Here is a 17,709-nt window from a genome sequence, read left to right on the forward strand (position 1 = left end):
CGTACTAGCTTAATTAGCTAGCTAGCTAATATAAACTTCCAAATTAGAGAACCCCAAAAAGTCCTCAAAACACTTTATTTATGCTCGTAAAAAGAACCCACTAGCTACCTTCCTGCTGCAGAAAAGTGGGAGGTGAAAAAGGAGAATTATAAGAAGAATTGTCTCATTACATGTGTGATGTGATACTTGAAAAGGATGTACGTACTACTACATACTATTGTTGCTTCATAGAAATGGTCAACTTAAAGAATATATATATATATACTTAAAAGCCAAGGATATTGATGTGATCCGTGAGGAGGTGCGGATAAGATAATATAATGTGAATATTTTCCTTTTTTAACTAGAGGCTTTGGGTTTGAAACTTAGGATTTGTCTAGGTGTGTGAGGTATTAGTATGCTCTGGCCAAGAAACTTGCATTGTGGTTTGATCCAAAAAAGATATTGAGGTTAGAGTAAATATTCAAAATGGTCCATCGACTACAACATAACTCACAAATTGATCATCAACTATTTATTGAATTCGATTAAATTCTCAACTATTCAAAATTAATTATCTGATTTAGTCCTCCGTTAATGCCCCCGTTTAAAACCACCGAGGCCATACGCGTAATTTCATCAGCTCCCTTAAAGACCTAATCATGTAAATTTTGAATAGTTGAGGATTTAATTGAATTCAATCAATAGTCGATGACCTAATCAGGTAATTTTTGAATAGTTGAAGATTTAATCGGACTCAATCAATAGTCGATGATCAATTTGTAAATTATGCTATAGTCGAAGTACGTTTTGGATATTTACTCTAGGTTATCATAAAGGCATTATGTGAGGATAATTTTGTAATTTAGTATTTATCTTGGTTTGCAAATGTAAGGTTTGAATCTCACACCATCTTGATCATTTTACCAAAAGCAGGTAACAGTACGTATGGTACACGCATGCTTTCCAATTACTAATTCAGATCGTATATAATTATCTGCTCCTAATCACACATTTAAGTCAAATTAGTAAAGTTATAGTACATATAGCATGATATTTTTAGATGTATGGAACATATCATAATTGGGGATTTGGAACTTGTTGTTTAATTGGGTAGACATTTAATTCAGCAATTAGGACGGCATTAGGCTTAATTATTTATTGCTAGCTAGGGTTAGGGTTAGGATTAGGAATTGAAAGAGTGACAGTGCATGTTAGGTCTCCTAGTAGCAATAATGTAATGGCAGAATGCAGATGGCTCGTTGATTATTATTATTTTTTAACTTTATCTAGCCATCTAGGCAGATATTTTGGTTTACAAACGATGAAAGAAGATATTTATCTTCTCCCAGTACATTATAAATTAAAGATTCTTAAAGTTGATTACAACTCAACATTTGTTTTGCAGTTTTGCTAATTTACTTAAGTATTTTTTAAAAGATTTTACTTTTGGTGTTTAATACTATTTGTAATGAAGTAAAAATAACTCCATTCATGTCTCGTTAATTGAACTAAACACATAAAATGAGACGGAAGGATTATATATTTACCATTTTTTTTGAATGATGAGAAACACACATAATCACTATTCAATTCGGTAGTGTGCAATATGCACTAAGTAAACCATATTCTTGTGTAATCAAGGTTAAAAAAATCGCTAAGCGCCTTCTAGGCGCCTGGGGACTGCCTAAGGCGCCTAGAGCGATTAATCGGCGCCTAGAGCACCTAGGCGGGCGCCTAGGTGGCCGGCCGCCTAGCGCCTAGCGCCTAAACCCGATTTTTGTAACACTGTGTGTAAAAGCCCGTAAATCATATAGGATAAATAAATAGCATTAGGAAGACTCATCCAGCCACTCCTTTCGTAAGTTTTTGTTTTGTTAGTGTGTGTTCATAAATCACATAAGATAGATGAATCACATTAGTGACTCTTTTTGTTACTTTCATTTTTATCCTTTATTAATGTAGGATATGAATAAGACATCAAATAATATTGCTCGATCTTTTTTCTAGAAGGAGTTTGAAGTAGAACAACTTTCCAATTAAAATTATTGCAGATTTGATATGATCAGAAATGAGGAGTTATGGTCAAAGAAGTAAAACTAACATACATTATATTCAGTTTGCAATAACTGTCAATATATTGTGGAGTGTTGGGACTAGCATGCATATATATATATATATATATATATATATATATATATATATATATATATATATATATATATATATATATATATATATATATATATATGCTTTAATTTTTCACAATCCACCAATCATATATCAACCAGTCTTGACTACCAACTTAACATTATGCTGCTTTGGAAGCTTTTACTCTTTTGGAAAAGAACTTGATGCCAACACATTCCAATTTAGTACTTTAATTTGCCAACATACACCTCCATATTCCAAATCACTAATAATATTACTGGTTTCTGCCGAAAACCAGAGCACTAGAGAATTGCTCTAGTTATCAAAGAAGTTCTCTGATTTCTGACGGAAACTAGTCCATCAAAAATAAGAGTAGAACGTAATTTTGGCAGAAACTCTCATCGTCGATGTAGCCTTGGTGTGGAAAACGACTTCATTTTTCCTCAATACACCACTATTTTTTCCGATCAACGGAGAATGATTTCCGTTGACTTCGATTTTTCAGACACATCCAAAGAAAACCAGAAAATGATTTTCAAAAATCATTTTTCAAGTTTTCAAACGCACCCTTAAATGGCTTAAGCCGCATCGGGTAAAAAAGTATACTCATAGTACTGTTACATACACATAATGAAACACTTTCTATTTCATGGAAATTGAAAACACTAATTTGTGTGTACCGACATTTGATCATATCTTCTCCCAAAAGGTTGAGTCCCCAACTCCAAGAGTCCATACACTCGACCCGACAGAGCATTGTGGGAAGTTGTAAATCACGGTGACTCAATGGTTTAGCAGACAGGGCCAAATATCGGTGCACACAAAGAATCCGCCCACTTTGAACATAATTCTCACACTGTCGCCGTCGAGGTTTGAACCTTGGTCTCTTGTATTTGACCATATTTATTAAGTCATTAAGTCACCGTAATTTACATCATCACAAATATTTTGTTGAACGGAATGTAAGGAGTCTTGGGATTGAAGATTCAACCTTTTGGGAGAAAAATAAGAACTAATGGGAGGGAAGCCATAAACTAATAAAGTAATGGAGTAAATAAATAGGCATCTGAGGGCAAATATAAAAGTGCGCAAGAGTCCAAAGGCAGAAACGGACAAAGAAGAGTGGCACATCAGAAATAAATGGACAAGTCTGAGGGCAAACAGAGCAGCCATCAGGCATCATCATCATCATTATCATCATCACTCATCACAGATTGGTAAGCTCACAATAAAATAACACGCTCAAGATGCCAACTGCCAACAACACCTACTGCTTCAAACTAATTTATTATTATTTATACATATATATAAATGCCAAAAGTTGTTTTGATTTTTCCAGGCGATGAACGCTAAATCCATGGTGGAGCTTCTCTTCGCTGCGGCGGCGCCGACTTCCCGAGGTAAGTGACTCAACTCGCTCGTCTTTCGACTTCTGCGATCGGAGTATTGCGCCGACGGCGGCGATTCGAGAGAGGTAGTGAGCAGGGAGCAGGGAGGATGAACGCGACTGGGAACGGCGGTGTGGAGAGAGAGTACATAACGAAACACCACAGGCACGAGACGGCGGAGAATCAATGCAGTTCGTTTCTGATCAAGCACATCAGAGCACCTGTTAACCTCGTTCGTTTATCTTCTCCCTCTGCTCTTTTTGTGCTTCAGTGCTTGCTTGCATTTGATTTTTAGTTGGATTTGTGTGTATCGGTGTTTGAGTTTTTGGATAGATCCACTTCTCTCTCTATAGGATGAATTTTTTCTTTTTTCCGCAATGTTCAGTTCTGATTCGTGAATTTTCGGATGATTTGTTGATTTCATTCCACGTCTCTAGCAATTTCAGACTTTTGACTGGTTGTTTTACTGTTCAATTTCTAGTTTTCAGTTAGATTTGTGTTGTATGACTGTTCAACTTTAGCATCTACTTAAACCAATGTTTGCTTCCATTTTTGTGTTTATGATGAGAGTTTCTCACAAATGGAGTGCATATTAAGAATGGAAACAGGATGGTAAAATGTGTGAATGAATAGAAGCTGTTTGATTTATGGACTGTAACTTGGTCTGACCATCATTCATGTTTTTTTTTTCCTTGTAGATACTTGACTGAATATGACATATTTCCTAGTTTTGAGGCCACTTATATGGTGATATAATAATTATATATTGATTTCATAGGGATTGCCCATTTTAAGAATAGGGAGATTCTTGGTCTTAACAGGTTTGGTCATTGGTTAGGAGGTTTGATCAGCCACAGAAATACAAGCCCTTTATTAGCAGGTGCATTAGTCAGGGAAGTCTTGAGATTGGTAGTCTTAGAGAAGTTGATGTCAAGTCGGGTCTTCCTGCCACAACAAGCACAGAAAGGTTGGAGCTTCTTGATGATGATGAGCATATACTCAGTGTGAGGATTGTTGGGGGGGATCACCGGCTTCGGGTATGTTGCAATTTTCTTTGTTTTACTAGATATGTCTTCAATCTCTGTTCTTTCTCCTTCTTCTCACTGTTTAGATTTGAAATCTTTAATTAGTTATTGGTCAGATTTTTTGTGTATATGTATTCATTCCGTACATATAGAGAAAACATGAACACCAAAAGATCTTGTAATCAAGTGGCCTGAACCCATGACTCTAGGAAGGATGTCTCAACTTTAATCCCAATTCCCCCTCAGATCTACCATGAAAAAGAGAGAGAGAGAGAGAGAGAGAGAGAGAGAGAGATTGGAGCATTCACTTCACAGTATGTGTTTCATATCATATTCATAGTGAAAGGCTGGAAGCATTCACTTCATAAGGTGAATGGTGATTGGTGTCATACATGTCCTCTTGCAATTTTTGAGTTGAGTTTAGAGTCTAGACTCTAGACATCATCGCCATACATAATCTTCCCAGTTGCAAACTGCAATATCTGAAGCAAAATTTGATTTCACCAACAGTTTTCGGGGAACCTGGATGTAGGTTGTGGCCAAACATTGAGTCACTACATACTACCTTGGGCACTAGGGTTGTCCTAAATATATAGCAGCTCTACTCACTGTCCAAATATATAAACTTTTGCTTGCAGAATTAGGAGCTAAATCATAGTGACACTAAATTATTATACTAAGTTGTATGGGTTTGTGCAAAATGTGTATTTATCTTGTTTTTGCCATTGTTCTTTGCAGAACTATTCCTCAGTCATATCTGTCCATCCAGAGGTCATTGACGGAAGACCTGGAACTGTGGTGATAGAATCATTTGTGGTAGATGTGCCAGAAGGAAACACTATCGACGAAACCTGCTACTTTGTTGAAGCATTAATCAAATGCAATCTGAAATCTCTTGCGGATGTTTCAGAGCGGCTTGCTGTGCAGGGCAGGACAGAACCCATAGATCCTGTGTAAAGAAAGAGCCAGAGCCCAGAGGCTAAATTCACCAAGGATGAAGCTTCATTAAGACTTTTCAATCTCTTCTGGGGCTTTGGAGGTGGTACACCATTCATAGCTACTCTTCCATATTTTGCCACTTTTTACTGCTTCTTTCTTTAGCTGTGTTGCTTAGCTTTCAAGTCCGAGGTCATGTCCGACTTCCTTCATGTTCCTAGGTGTTCAAATACCGCATGAACACAACATTTCTAATCATTTTAGACACCCAATTGAATGACAAGTACAAACATCATCACAATCTGTCTCTTTTTTTTAAAAAAATTTATGTAACTGATTGTGTATGAAAGACATGCTTCACAGACACATACATGGTTCATGCTTGTTGAATTATCTGTGAAAAGCTTCTTTTTTTTCTCTCTTTTATGTGGCACTTCTAGCTGGCTTTTTTAAACCTGCAACCGTTGTATAATACTGGAATCCATTATTTTGGTTTTCCCTGAATATGAACATTGACGTGTATAGTGTAATATACTATTCTTTTCCGCCTCATTTTAGGTGTCTAAGTTATCTATCTCATTTTTTGTGTCTAATTAAGTTATTTATAATTTAATTTAATGTTAGTGTATAAATATTACTCCGTATATATTTAGAAACTGCACCAAAACACTTATAAATACAAAAATATCAAATTTAAGTATGACAAGGTAAAATAAGAAAGATAAACATATATGTATCTTCTTCCCTTTATAGAAAAGGGAGTTGAAGCCACATTCCATTAGAAAGCGATAATAATCATCATCAAAGCTAGAATTATAGGCTTTCATGGATTACTTTCCAAACTACAATTCCAAAATTTAACCCATAAGGGTGCTGTAAATGGAGCAAAATACTAAGTGCTAAGAGATCTGTACTGTCTTCTACTTGAAGATATTGCTTGCCAAGGGACTACCACTGTTATGAATAATGTTACAAAAGAAGAAAATAAAATTAATTGAGAAAATATATATATATTATATAATTGAAAATAATTAGTGTATTTGCCTCGTTGCACTGCGCGGAGCCCCCCTGGCAGCTGAGAAGATCCAACATCATGTGGATTCAAATTGAGACAGTTGGAGCCAAACCTAAACCAATGCGAGTTCCTCCTGTTGTTGTTGCTGCCTCTGTTGTTCAGAGAGCCTACCTTCACGATAGGGATGAAGAATGCGCTTGATTTCTTCTGCGCTTAATGTCTCGTACTCGATAAGTGCATTGGCCAGAGTATGTAATGCCAACTCATGCTGGAAGGAAATACATCGACAGGAAGTTAGACACAAGTTATACACAATACATGATTTAAATCGTAATTGTCCCTAGATTTCATCCCTGCTATGCGATATTTGTTTGCTGATGGCAGCTCACAAGCCAGTCACATGACCTAATAATCTAGCTATTGTGTTAATGGATTATTAGAACTTTGCCCAGTATGCTGTTTTCTGAACAAATTCAGAATTAACCTTAAACCAGCAGGGAGGTGCAGCTTTTAATTTTTTATATCATATATGTGATCATAACACTAACCTTCTTTAGCAGGTTCTTTACTCGATCATAAGCTTCTCTGAGGAGTTTAACCACCTGCACAACCAAGAAATAAGTTGTCACTAGTAAGAGGCGATTCATTGCACCAGAACAACTTAAGATCCAAATGAACATACTTCGGCATCAATGCGTGATTGCAATTCCGCACTTGGCCGCTCTTTGATATGAATTGGTCCAATTGTGTCACTCATCCCACAATTCGATACCTAGTCAAGAATTACACTGTTACATAATAGGCAAAAGGCAATCATAACAACCAACAAAAGATAGAATGGAGATTATCATTTCATAGTTAATATGTCACCGCCAGCCCTTTCCTTTTTAAGTGTCTATGCTTAGCAAAGAAATGGTACCATGTATTGGGCCAATTCAGTAGCAGTGTGAAGATCACTACTAGCTCCAGTTGTTACATGGTCTTGACCAAAGACAAGCTCCTCTGCGGCTCTTCCTCCCATACATACATCAAGGCGTGCTAACAACTGTTTTTTGCTGATAGAAGTCTCGTCATTTGAAGGGAGCTGTGTAACCATTCCCAAGGCAGATCCACGTGGCATTATTGTTGCCTTATGGATTGGGTGTGCACCTTCAGTATTCAAGGCAACAATTGCGTGTCCACTCTCATGATATGCAGTCAGCTGAAAAGAATCAAACATCACCATGCTGTTTGTGGAGCAAGAATTTCAAAGCTAAGCCACATTACAGCATACAAGAAATGCAATAGTCAACAATGCAGCAAATGTGCACCAACACAAACATGTGGAAAACATTGTAAGTCGCAGCTTAAAGGGTAATAATTAAAAATTCTAGCAATCATACGTGAACATTTTCACTAAATGATAAATTGACCTTTGGAATGTGTATTGAACAAGTGCATAATTCAATCTTTATCTTGGTCAAAACAAAAGCAGAGTTTGCATAGAGTGCACACCTTCTTTGACTCTTCCGTTAGGAACATTGTCCTCCTTTCAGTGCCCATTATTATCCTGTCTTTTGCAAACTCCAGCTGTGCTGCAGTTAACTTATCAGCCCCTTCAACAGCAGCCTTAATAGCAGCAATATTAACCAGGTTTGCAAGATCTGTTCGGGGATGCAGTTTTCCAAAGCCAAGTTTAAGCCAATAATATTTTTAAAATATGATTGTTCCCCAAAGTTAAAGGTGAGCTAACTCGAAAAATAAAAATCAAAGCAGATTTGTACCTGCCCCATTGAACCCTGGTGTTCCACGAGCAATAGCATTTGCATTGACATCGGTACCAACTGGTTTGTCCTGCAAATAGAGCTCCAGTATTTCTTGACGACCACGCACATCTGGATTAGGAACAACAATCTAGAAAAAGCATTTGAATTAATGATAAATTCTTATAAAGAGAATATCATGCAGCCAAAATATAGTATCAACATTAACATGTATATATAATTATTATTGCGTGTGCATTTGACATAAGTAGAGGCAAGTTCTCCATGGCAGAGTGAGGCAAATGCCATACTAAGTGTAAAGATAAAACTAGTATAAGACTGATCATTAACAAAATAAGCTGCTAAACAAAACAAAAGTAAAAACACTTACATGTCTATCAAACCTACCCGGCCTTGTTAAAGCTGGGTCAAGTATATCTGGCAAGTTCGTTGCAGCCATCAAAATAATACCCTGTACAAAAATGATAGAAAGCACTTTGAATTACAGATTCAGATGGGGAAGCAGTTCGCATCACATATTTATGTACCTCATTCTGCTCAAAACCATCCATTTCAACTAGTAGTTGATGCAGTGTTTTCTTTGTATGACCCTCCCATTGCTTTCGAGTTGACCCAATAGCATCAATTTCATCAATGAATATGATGCAAGGAGCCTGAAAAGGCAGTCGCGAATATGAGAAGTGAGAAAGAAATGGCATTTTAGAAGCATATCACAATTACTTTCAAATAATTCAGCACAAAAACAGACTCATTATACAGATACATATTTTAAAGACACAAGAAATAGATGGAGCAGTCAAACTGAGCAAACCTTCTTCTTAGCTGCTTGAAACAAGGATCTTACACGCCGAGCACCAACTCCTACAAACCTGGAGTACAGAAAAGTGCAGTTATTGTATAACAAGTCAGTGAGTGAACTCATCGCTTTGGGAATCAGGCTTATAAAACAATATTGCATCTTTTCCTCAAATTCCTGAGGGAGAGAAATTAACATACATTTCTTCAAATTCGGAGCCTGCTTTATAAAAGAATGGTACCCCCGCTTCTCCAGCAATAGCCTTCAAAGCAAGATGCATCAAGCACAATCAGCAGCGGAATGCAATATTACATCCAAATCATAACAGATAGTTTACTGTCACAAACTTTCAACTATGACACCCATGAAAGTCAGAAAATAAATCATACGGAGAAAATAATTATGTAAATTAAAAATAAACAGTCCAATAACTAGTGCATCATAGCCTGCCACGATGTATGATGTGACCATAAAGGTAATCAAGTAAGTCAAAAATCAATCATAGTAACGTAAAAATCTTACCTTCGCAAGTAAAGTCTTTCCTGTTCCTGGTGCTCCAGTCAACAGAATGCCCTGAAAAGAAAAATTTATACACAATTGAGTGACTTGTTTATTTAGCTGTTCTCTTCATACAGTGCAAGTGTCTGGATTGCTAAAATAAAATATGCAAAATAATAATAATAATAATAATAATAATAATAATAATAATAATAATTAATAATAATAATAATAATAACAATAATAATAATAATTGAACATGAAAAGTATAACCTTGGGCAACTTTCCCCCAAGCCTGGTGAATTTAGTGGGATTTTTAAGGTATTCGACAACCTCCTCAAGCTCTTGTTTAGCATCGTCACAACCTTTGACATCTTTGAATGTTTTGACATTCTGCATAAAGCACAAATGGATATGGTACTTAGGATCAAATATAGCCAGTAAAATCTCTTAGCAGCTTAGCCAGGAGAACATACCTTTTCAGGCATTATTTCTTTATTCAACTCTTTTGGGGAGTAAGATGAGCTTGAACCAACCCCTGGAGCACCAATACCACCTAAGCTACCAGCATATTTATGAGCAGTAGTACTCATAAACCTATAAAGATAGAAGTTCTCGTTAGCAATGACTAAGGGGTTACAAATGTAATGCAAAAAGCAAAGGAGAATGGACATCACAATAATTTCATGGGTGATCCTTATCATCTATGCCAATTATAAGCAGTTAGAGTGAAGAAAATGATTACCATATAAAACCAACACAAGCTATGAATACCATAGTGTTGATAACCTCTTGAACAAAACCTGGTGTATTTGATGCATCACGATCAACCTGATCAGAAAACACATTTTCTGAGCTATACAATCATAAGAATGCACTGAAATTTCTTCAACTGCATAGGTAATTAGAAAAAAGAAAGACTAATGACATTAAAAAAAAAAAAAAAATCTAAAACCAGAATAAATTAGTTGCTTTATGTTTTGATATTGATTAGTGTGTGTGGACTTAAAAGGAAAATCTTTGACATTTAGGCCACATCTCATTATCTCACTATATCTTACCATGACAACATGTAATGGCTGCTTCTTAGATACACCAGGGTTCATGAAGGGCTCATCCAGGTTCCCTGAAGCACGCTGTTTCAACTCTTGTAACTGCATGTTAATTATCATTGAATAAGATGAGAACATAAATCGCAGTTCTGGAGTCTGACTCTGAAATTTGCTTTGAAAACTGGAGATGTGTTTTGGAGAATTGATTATAGCATAATTGACATAATATAGAATCCAAAAAACTGGCTCCAAGTGAAACATTTTTGAAAATTCTATAACAATGCTAATTGCACTACTAAAGCATCCACATAAAAAGCAACAGTTGAACAAGTACCCACCAACAAAGGTAGAGTTGAAGGCTTTCCAGAATCCTCATCAGGTACATACTCAGCAATAGCATTAGTGACCACAAGGGCTCGGAGATATTCTGCAACTCCTCTACTGTCTACTGCATGAGTCCTTTCCTCAAAGCGCTTGATGACTAACTCAGGGCTAGACGAAGTAAGCAAAATTTTAAAATACTTTTCTTTAGCAAAATTAAACATGGTCTTTCAGGCTTAACTTGGTATAATGGAAATGGATAGCTTGAAACAATTAATTCTTTAACCAGTTCTATGATTTATATTAAGAATCACGCAAGGAATAATAATTAATGGCACAATGGCATAGCCCTCTCCAAAACCTTTGTAGCATATTTGGAACTTAAACCTATTGTTTTCTCTTGATTTTGCTGGAATAGCAAATTATTAATCATCTCTGCCATATGCAGCTCCTGAATGCAAATTTCGCCTTCTATTCCTTTCTTGGTTATTCATCCGGATTGGATTACTAAAGTTAATGCAATAAGGCAGGAGTGAAGAAGAGGCTGAAGTGTCTAACCTGTGCTTATTGAGCTCAACCAACAAAGCACTCTCCTTAGCCGCATCATTGGGGTTAGCATCAGCTTCTGCAGTCAACAGCTCCAGCCGCTTCTCCTGTTTCCAGAATAACAGCCATTTAAACAAATCGGACTTGAGAAGCCTCTGGAACCCTTTCTTAAACCTCGCAAACAATCCCATTAAGAACGCCACGATCGGCAGCCTACTCTTCACGTCCACATTTCCCACCAAACCCTCAGATTTGACCTCTCCTTCCACTTCCCCAGCTCCGCTACTCCCCACCGCCTCGTCCGACTCAAATTTGTTCGTAGTTTGGCCGGAACTCTCATCTTCAAGTACTAATCCAGTATTTTCCGGCCTCTCAGAACTAGTATCAGAAATCAAATCACTGGTATTGGATAAGGAAGAGTCGGGAGACGAATTCACATTGTCAGGACGGAATGCGCAGCTGAAAGTCAATCTAAGGTGGCGGGAAACCCGAGGCCTCACAGAAAGTCCGAGGCGGCGCTTGGAAGAGGAAGAAGAAGAGGAGGAGAAAGAAGACGATAGAGATAAAGGCTTGAATATAAGGGAAGCTTGCAGGGCAGTCGCAGTCATTGGATTTCAATGGCGGATTTGGGATTGGATTAGATTGGAATCGACGGGAAAAAAAAAAAAAAAGAATAAAAGAGAAAGGAGAGACAGATTCTCTCTCTCTCTATGTGTTGCCCTTGCCGAGCGAACAAGTCAGAACACAGTAATCAGATTCCTTGCTCGCTCCCTTCCCCCTTCTCAGTTTGCACTTTGCACTTCTGCAGAGCAGAGAGAGAGGGGAAGCGTGTGAGAGTGTTGGCCACAAAATTTTGGGATTTTTGGTGTGTTTGATCATTTTGACGGAACGGGGTTACGGGGGAGAAACAAAATATGGAACCTTATCTTCTTAACTTCTTTAGCCTTTAGGAAGTAACAATTAGTTTTTGAATCCCACAAAATCAAGTTTTAATACTAAATACGATGGGGCGTAGAGATGTCAATTGTACTCACACTTGATGGAGAATTTGAATTTTCACCCTAACAGAAACAGGATGAAGATAGAAATAAGGGATCGGGGATCGAGTACTCTCCCCGTCCCGTCCCCGATATATATATATATATATATATATGTGTGTGTGTGTGTGTGGCCACAAACACACACATATGTATTACTTTGTATATAATACATATAATTTTAAAAGCATTCTTGTCATTGTATGTCATGCTTATGAAATATATATTTAAATAACATGTTTAATTGTAAAATATTTTATACTACTTTAAGTTAGGAATGAATATATATGCATTATTTATTTAAATATTTTTTAATATTTAATTTTTAATTTTTTAATAAATTATTAACAGAATTTTTTTATAAATTATTAACCGGATGGGAATTCCATGTCCCCGAATAATCCCCGTGAGAATAGAGATGGGGGAATTTTTCCCTTCTCAGGCGGAGATGGAAACGGAAACTGAGAATGGAAAGAAAGTCAGATGCGGGATGGGGGTATGTCTCCCGCCGCCACCCCGCCCCGTTGACATCCCTAGCGGGGCGATATGAGAAGGGGTATCAAATTAGAATGGCTAATAGTAATATTGCATACTATTTGGGAAATTTGCAAAATAGTATTATTAACTGTTTTGTTTAGTCTTAAAGAAAGACCTTTAGACCATATTCTTTAATCAGACAGGCTTCCAACGTGAACAAACAATCGAACAATACTACTAACTATACAATTAATGCCAAGTCAAATTTCTGAATGATAAGAGTTCTTCATAGCAATTTAAGGTGGAGTGAACCTATGATAAGTGAAGAAGAAACCACCCGATTGCAAAATGCTCAGAGCTTACATAAAAATCCGAAAACCACAAGGCCACAAACCAAAGTAAGAAGCAGTTTGCAGTGAAAATGGCCTATTAGTCTTTTAGAAGTGTTGTTATTTCAAACAAAGCTATCGCGGCTGATATGGAGGCATGTTAGCCGAGTGTGGTGGCCCGCTTTGGTTATACCCTTGGGGACCGCTTGCAGACGGCATGTATGGAGAATTATGCATCTGCATGCCCATAGGTGGAGGTCCTCCGACATTGCCCGAGTTCCACGAGCCTGAAGGCTGAGGTGCTGCATGACCATCGAGGGCTGGAGCGTGACCATACTGATTCCCGTTGTATGGATGACCGCCAGGACCTCCCACCGAAGGAGGCGGTTGTTGCCCCAAATTTGATGGTTGAGCATTCAACATGGGGGCATTTGGAATTGTGTAATCTCTGCTTCGGTCATTGTTCACCTGAAATCAAATATTTAATCATTCATATGAAAATCCGTAAGGGATTAAGCTCAATTACAACTCACTCAAATCATTAATCGAGTCAAAAGTTACCTTTATACTGAGATCAGTGTGTCGAGAGTAAGTAATATGAAGTTTGCAATAACCTCCTTCATAAATGCTGTGTCCTTCCAGGGCTTCCTTTGCAACAACAGCTGTCTGAACATCTGCAAACCCATGTTTTTATGTTTATCTCGACTTTTAAGTTATTCAAAACCAAACTCCCCGCAAAAATATTGAAAAGAGGAACAAGACCAAAAACATTAATACTAAAAATCTGACTAATCTTACCAGGATATTGGATTAAAGCCTGTAGACCCCCATTCTTATCAAACATGGCAATCTTTAGGACAGGCCCAAAAGCTGCAAAAACCTGAACACCACTCATGAAGAAAAGAAGAGAGCATTAAATATCTAGGAAGTTCGTTTTTTGGAGAATTTCTAAAAGCTTGATGCATAATGTAGTGTTTACCGTATGCAAGACATCTAAGGTTACTGCATATTGCATGTTCTCGATAGAAGCAAGAAGAACATTACTCTCAGGCTCTAATTTCTTTCCATCTAATCCCACGCTGAACTGTAATAACAGTGATGAAGTAATGAGATCAAAATTACAAAGCTAGGGTAACAACTCTCAAACAAGGAAAGTGATCAATGGCCTATCAAATATAACCATCGGAAAAGATCTGGTGATTCACATCAGTGAATAATTTCAGAAAATTCAGTAACACCCCACGAAACTTACAAGGCATCAGGGTTTATACAAAATGACAAATATCTACATCTCACATTCTCATAATGCATCATCCACACAAAATGATGAAAAAAATTAGCCAAATTATTCATACTACACAACTATCTCTATCTCACCACTTCATGTATCATAGAACATTTACCTGAGAGTTTGCATCTATAGCCGAGGGAGCAACAGGAAGGAGAGGATTGGTGTAGTCCCTGAAGAAAAATAATTATGATCAAGATGAAGGCTATAGCAAAAGAAAAAATAGCTAAATTAAAATAAAATAACAAAAACAAAAACAGCAAAGGGTTAATGTAGCACTTGCTTCACAACCACATGCAACAAAAATGAGAAAGCATAAACAAGTCTACCTGCTGCGATGGCTCTGAAACTTCACAGTCAAATCAGTGTGTGCAGAATATGTAATTCTAAGTGAACATGGTCCAAGTTCTGGAATTAAATAGCTGATACAAAGCAAAAGTGATAAAGTCAGTCCAATTCAGGCACATCAAACGTTTGAAATCACCAATTCTAAAAATTTATCCCGGATGTTCACAAGGCCAAACATTAATATGCAAATGCAACACGTACTATACCTCATTGATTTAAATAATAATAATAATAACAACAACAACAACAAAGGAGATGTATCATTTAACTAAAATACATTAAATCAGCCAGCTATCAACCACTTTGAGCTGCATTTGTGGAGCATGTCTAAGCAAGGACCTCTTCCGACCCACATAGATTAACACTAATCAGCTCCTCATAAATAAAAAGCTGCAAGTCCCTACTTATACTGATGCATTAGCCCTTAAAGTCAACTGTCCTAAGCTAAGTTCAAATTGCAGCAAATGGCTGTTGACCAGCACACCAAAATTGAAAAGAATATGAGATTGGGGAGATGTGAAATGAACATAAATGAGAGATGAATGGGGTGAGGAGCATGCATATACCCCTTAAGCTGATTCTTAAAAAGGCTCTTGAAAGATGTCCAGCCCCAATGAAATTGCAGCACATCTACAGATAATGTTCCATAACAGTTGGGCTACATCCCAAGCCGAAATATAAATCCAACATCACCTTGGAATGCTTCTTCCATCAAGAGCATCCTTTGCAGAAGTAGCAGTTACAGCATCAGAAAATTGCACCAGAGCCTAATGAGAAAAGGTCCCAGTGATTATTAACAATTGAAATATACAAGCAGGGAAAGATAAATCAACAACTAACAGAACAATTCTCCTAAAATATGCACACCTGAAATCCAGCTGTCTTTTCAAAGGTAGTAATTTTATGAACAAACCCAAAAGCTGAAAACACCTGAAGAAAATAAAATATCAATTAAACAGATCTTAAGATCTGCAAGAAATAAGAATGTAGCTAACATACAAACAAATGTTTAATGCTACTGAATACTAGTTACACACTTGGTGGCTTAGTTATGCTACTAGTACTAGGGAGGGAATTCCAACACCCACACACATTACACATGTTAAAACGAAGTTGAGTTTCCACACTCCAGGAAAGTCAGGAATTAGGATAGTTAGAAGAGGATAAGTATGGAAGGAAGAGCCAGTGGTAAGCAAAAGAGAAAGGAGACAAACACACGTGTTTTCTTTCTCTCGATGCAATAAGCTGCCATTGAAGTTTTCCCTTGACATGGGGCCTGCTGATCCATTTGCATTTATGTCAAATGATGCCAAAGAGAACTTGACGTACTACAGTCTAAGCACCAAACTATGGATAGGTTTATTCTACTGAAAGCATTTTACTTCAGACCATGAACACACAAGGAAAATGCATAATTAATTACCAAGTGCAAAACATCAATGCTAACAAGGCGTGCATCATTTCCCTCAATTGTCACCAACAGTACATTTCCAGCAACATCTGCAGTAGTTTTATTGTTGACTATTTCTTGCCTATTGGAATATTGTAGGTAGACAGTTTTTCCTCGTACTTGAGCAGGCTCTGATGAAGAAGCATAATAAGATATCATGGCAATAGCTTGGTTCAGTTCTGCCTACAAACATCAAGATACACAAAACAAGAATATCAATATAATATAAAGAATAAAGTTCTACTGTGTACAGATGGAGCAGGAGAAGAAAAAGAAAAAAGTGAACTCACAAATTCTATAAATGCTTGGTTTCTATTTGCCCCAACATTACACTTTGTGTTGACAACTTTACCAAATGGCTTCCCCAATTCAATTAGTTCCTCCTCTGAACACTCCCAAGGTAAATTTCTTAAATGGAGAACCTTGGATGGGGGCTGTGTGTATCGGAACTGAGGCTGGCTAGACACAGATGACATTCTGTACCACAGACCCAACCTAAATAGAAAAACAGCAAAAGTCAGAAATATATTCATCTCATTTGAATAAACACTCAGTAATCCCAGTTTGAACATTAAAATGCCAGAACAATACAACATAGTATAAATATCTTTCTCTTGATGCCCCAAAACAGGCTTGCAAAATCGAATAAATATGATCAAAATCACCCTTGAGGACTATCAAGGTTGTTAACAATCAAGGCAACGAGATCTATATCCACATCCATCCATATCCTATAACATTACTTATAACGAGAAGTCTCCAAATTATTGCAAAAAGTTCATTGGTTCATTGCCATACACAAGACTTATCTGAAAACATTCAAAAATCAAATAAAACTAAAACTAAACCACGAGGGAGAAGAAGTCCAAGCCGCTTTCCAGGAAAACAGAGGTAAATCTATGCAATTACAATCGCTAGTAACACAAACTGATTCCATCATCACGATTATCAATCGAAGTAAAATAAAAAAGAAGAAATTACGTTAGTGGCAAAGAGAATGTGGAAGTTCTGATAAAGTAGGGTTGCAGAGAGGGAACCGCCGGGACAGATTTTCCTCAGCTCGAATCGCCGCGAGAAGATGAGAATTTTGGGTGGGGAAGTGCGTAAGGAAGCACCCTACGTAGGTTAGCAAGTTGAGAATTGAGATAGATCTCGCGTGGCTGACTGGGTGGCGTATCTTAGCATCCGCCACGGCCTAAAGACACTTATTTTCTTTTTTACTTTTCTTTTCCCTTTTCCATACAACGGAGGAAAAATTGTACTTCAAATTGGTCGAGTAATTGTTTAATAATGGAATAAGGATTAAATAG

General features: G+C 37.1%; 3 protein-coding genes across 4 annotated transcripts; 1 reads left to right on the plus strand and 2 right to left on the minus strand.

Annotated features, from left to right (window-relative positions):
- The first annotated feature begins 3,328 nt into the window (after positions 1 to 3,328).
- On the plus strand, positions 3,329 to 5,989 carry LOC109194056 (abscisic acid receptor PYL8-like). Of its 2 annotated transcripts, XM_019344912.1 has the most exons (4): positions 3,329 to 3,347; positions 3,470 to 3,750; positions 4,340 to 4,555; positions 5,282 to 5,989. In XM_019344912.1, exons 2-4 carry the CDS (start codon positions 3,628 to 3,630, stop codon positions 5,498 to 5,500), a joined length of 558 nt encoding a protein of 185 aa, XP_019200457.1. In that variant the 5' UTR covers positions 3,329 to 3,347; positions 3,470 to 3,627; the 3' UTR covers positions 5,501 to 5,989. The 2 variants fall into 2 exon arrangements, with proteins under 2 accessions (XP_019200457.1, XP_019200456.1); XM_019344911.1 differs by having other exon boundaries at positions 3,342 to 3,750.
- A 198-nt stretch (positions 5,990 to 6,187) lies between these two features.
- LOC109194052 (ATP-dependent zinc metalloprotease FTSH 11, chloroplastic/mitochondrial) lies at positions 6,188 to 12,349 on the minus strand. The gene is made up of 17 exons (XM_019344906.1): positions 11,483 to 12,349; positions 10,942 to 11,095; positions 10,613 to 10,705; positions 10,297 to 10,382; positions 10,028 to 10,148; positions 9,825 to 9,944; positions 9,576 to 9,626; positions 9,254 to 9,315; positions 9,069 to 9,126; positions 8,785 to 8,910; positions 8,628 to 8,708; positions 8,258 to 8,387; positions 7,989 to 8,137; positions 7,414 to 7,695; positions 7,177 to 7,266; positions 7,043 to 7,096; positions 6,188 to 6,762 (listed from the first exon to the last, which is right to left on the minus strand). The coding sequence occupies exons 1-17, from the start codon at positions 12,076 to 12,078 to the stop codon at positions 6,607 to 6,609; spliced, it is 2,409 nt and encodes an 802-aa protein (XP_019200451.1). The 5' UTR covers positions 12,079 to 12,349; the 3' UTR covers positions 6,188 to 6,606.
- Positions 12,350 to 13,227: 878 nt separating this feature from the next.
- Positions 13,228 to 17,577, minus strand: LOC109146550 (polypyrimidine tract-binding protein homolog 2). The gene is made up of 11 exons (XM_019294214.1): positions 17,381 to 17,577; positions 16,690 to 16,894; positions 16,373 to 16,582; positions 15,817 to 15,879; positions 15,643 to 15,716; positions 14,931 to 15,023; positions 14,717 to 14,774; positions 14,293 to 14,397; positions 14,112 to 14,193; positions 13,875 to 13,987; positions 13,228 to 13,781 (listed from the first exon to the last, which is right to left on the minus strand). The coding sequence occupies exons 2-11, from the start codon at positions 16,873 to 16,875 to the stop codon at positions 13,449 to 13,451; spliced, it is 1,317 nt and encodes a 438-aa protein (XP_019149759.1). The 5' UTR covers positions 16,876 to 16,894; positions 17,381 to 17,577; the 3' UTR covers positions 13,228 to 13,448.
- Positions 17,578 to 17,709: the final 132 nt, after the last annotated feature.

Source organism: Ipomoea nil, unplaced genomic scaffold (genome assembly GCF_001879475.1).
Source record: "Ipomoea nil cultivar Tokyo-kokei standard unplaced genomic scaffold, Asagao_1.1 scaffold1932, whole genome shotgun sequence".
Taxonomy (NCBI): Eukaryota; Viridiplantae; Streptophyta; class Magnoliopsida; order Solanales; family Convolvulaceae; genus Ipomoea; species Ipomoea nil.

Coding starts and splice junctions, on each gene's coding strand:
- LOC109194056 (XM_019344912.1), top strand. CDS start 3,628: ATGAACGCGACTGGGAACGGCGGTGTGGAGAGAGAGTACATAACGAAA. Junction 3,751..4,339: donor TCAGAGCACCTGTTAACCTC/GTTCGTTTATCT, acceptor TGGTCTTAACAG/GTTTGGTCATTGGTTAGGAG. Junction 4,556..5,281: donor GGGGGGATCACCGGCTTCGG/GTATGTTGCAAT, acceptor TGTTCTTTGCAG/AACTATTCCTCAGTCATATC.
- LOC109194052 (XM_019344906.1), bottom strand. CDS start 12,078: ATGACTGCGACTGCCCTGCAAGCTTCCCTTATATTCAAGCCTTTATCT. Junction 10,706..10,941: donor CTTCAACTCTACCTTTGTTG/GTGGGTACTTGT, acceptor ATTAACATGCAG/TTACAAGAGTTGAAACAGCG. Junction 7,097..7,176: donor AATCACGCATTGATGCCGAA/GTATGTTCATTT, acceptor TTGGTTGTGCAG/GTGGTTAAACTCCTCAGAGA.
- LOC109146550 (XM_019294214.1), bottom strand. CDS start 16,875: ATGTCATCTGTGTCTAGCCAGCCTCAGTTCCGATACACACAGCCCCCA. Junction 16,583..16,689: donor ACCAAGCATTTATAGAATTT/GTGAGTTCACTT, acceptor TGATGTTTGTAG/GCAGAACTGAACCAAGCTAT. Junction 15,880..16,372: donor GCATTGATGTTTTGCACTTG/GTAATTAATTAT, acceptor TATTTTCTTCAG/GTGTTTTCAGCTTTTGGGTT.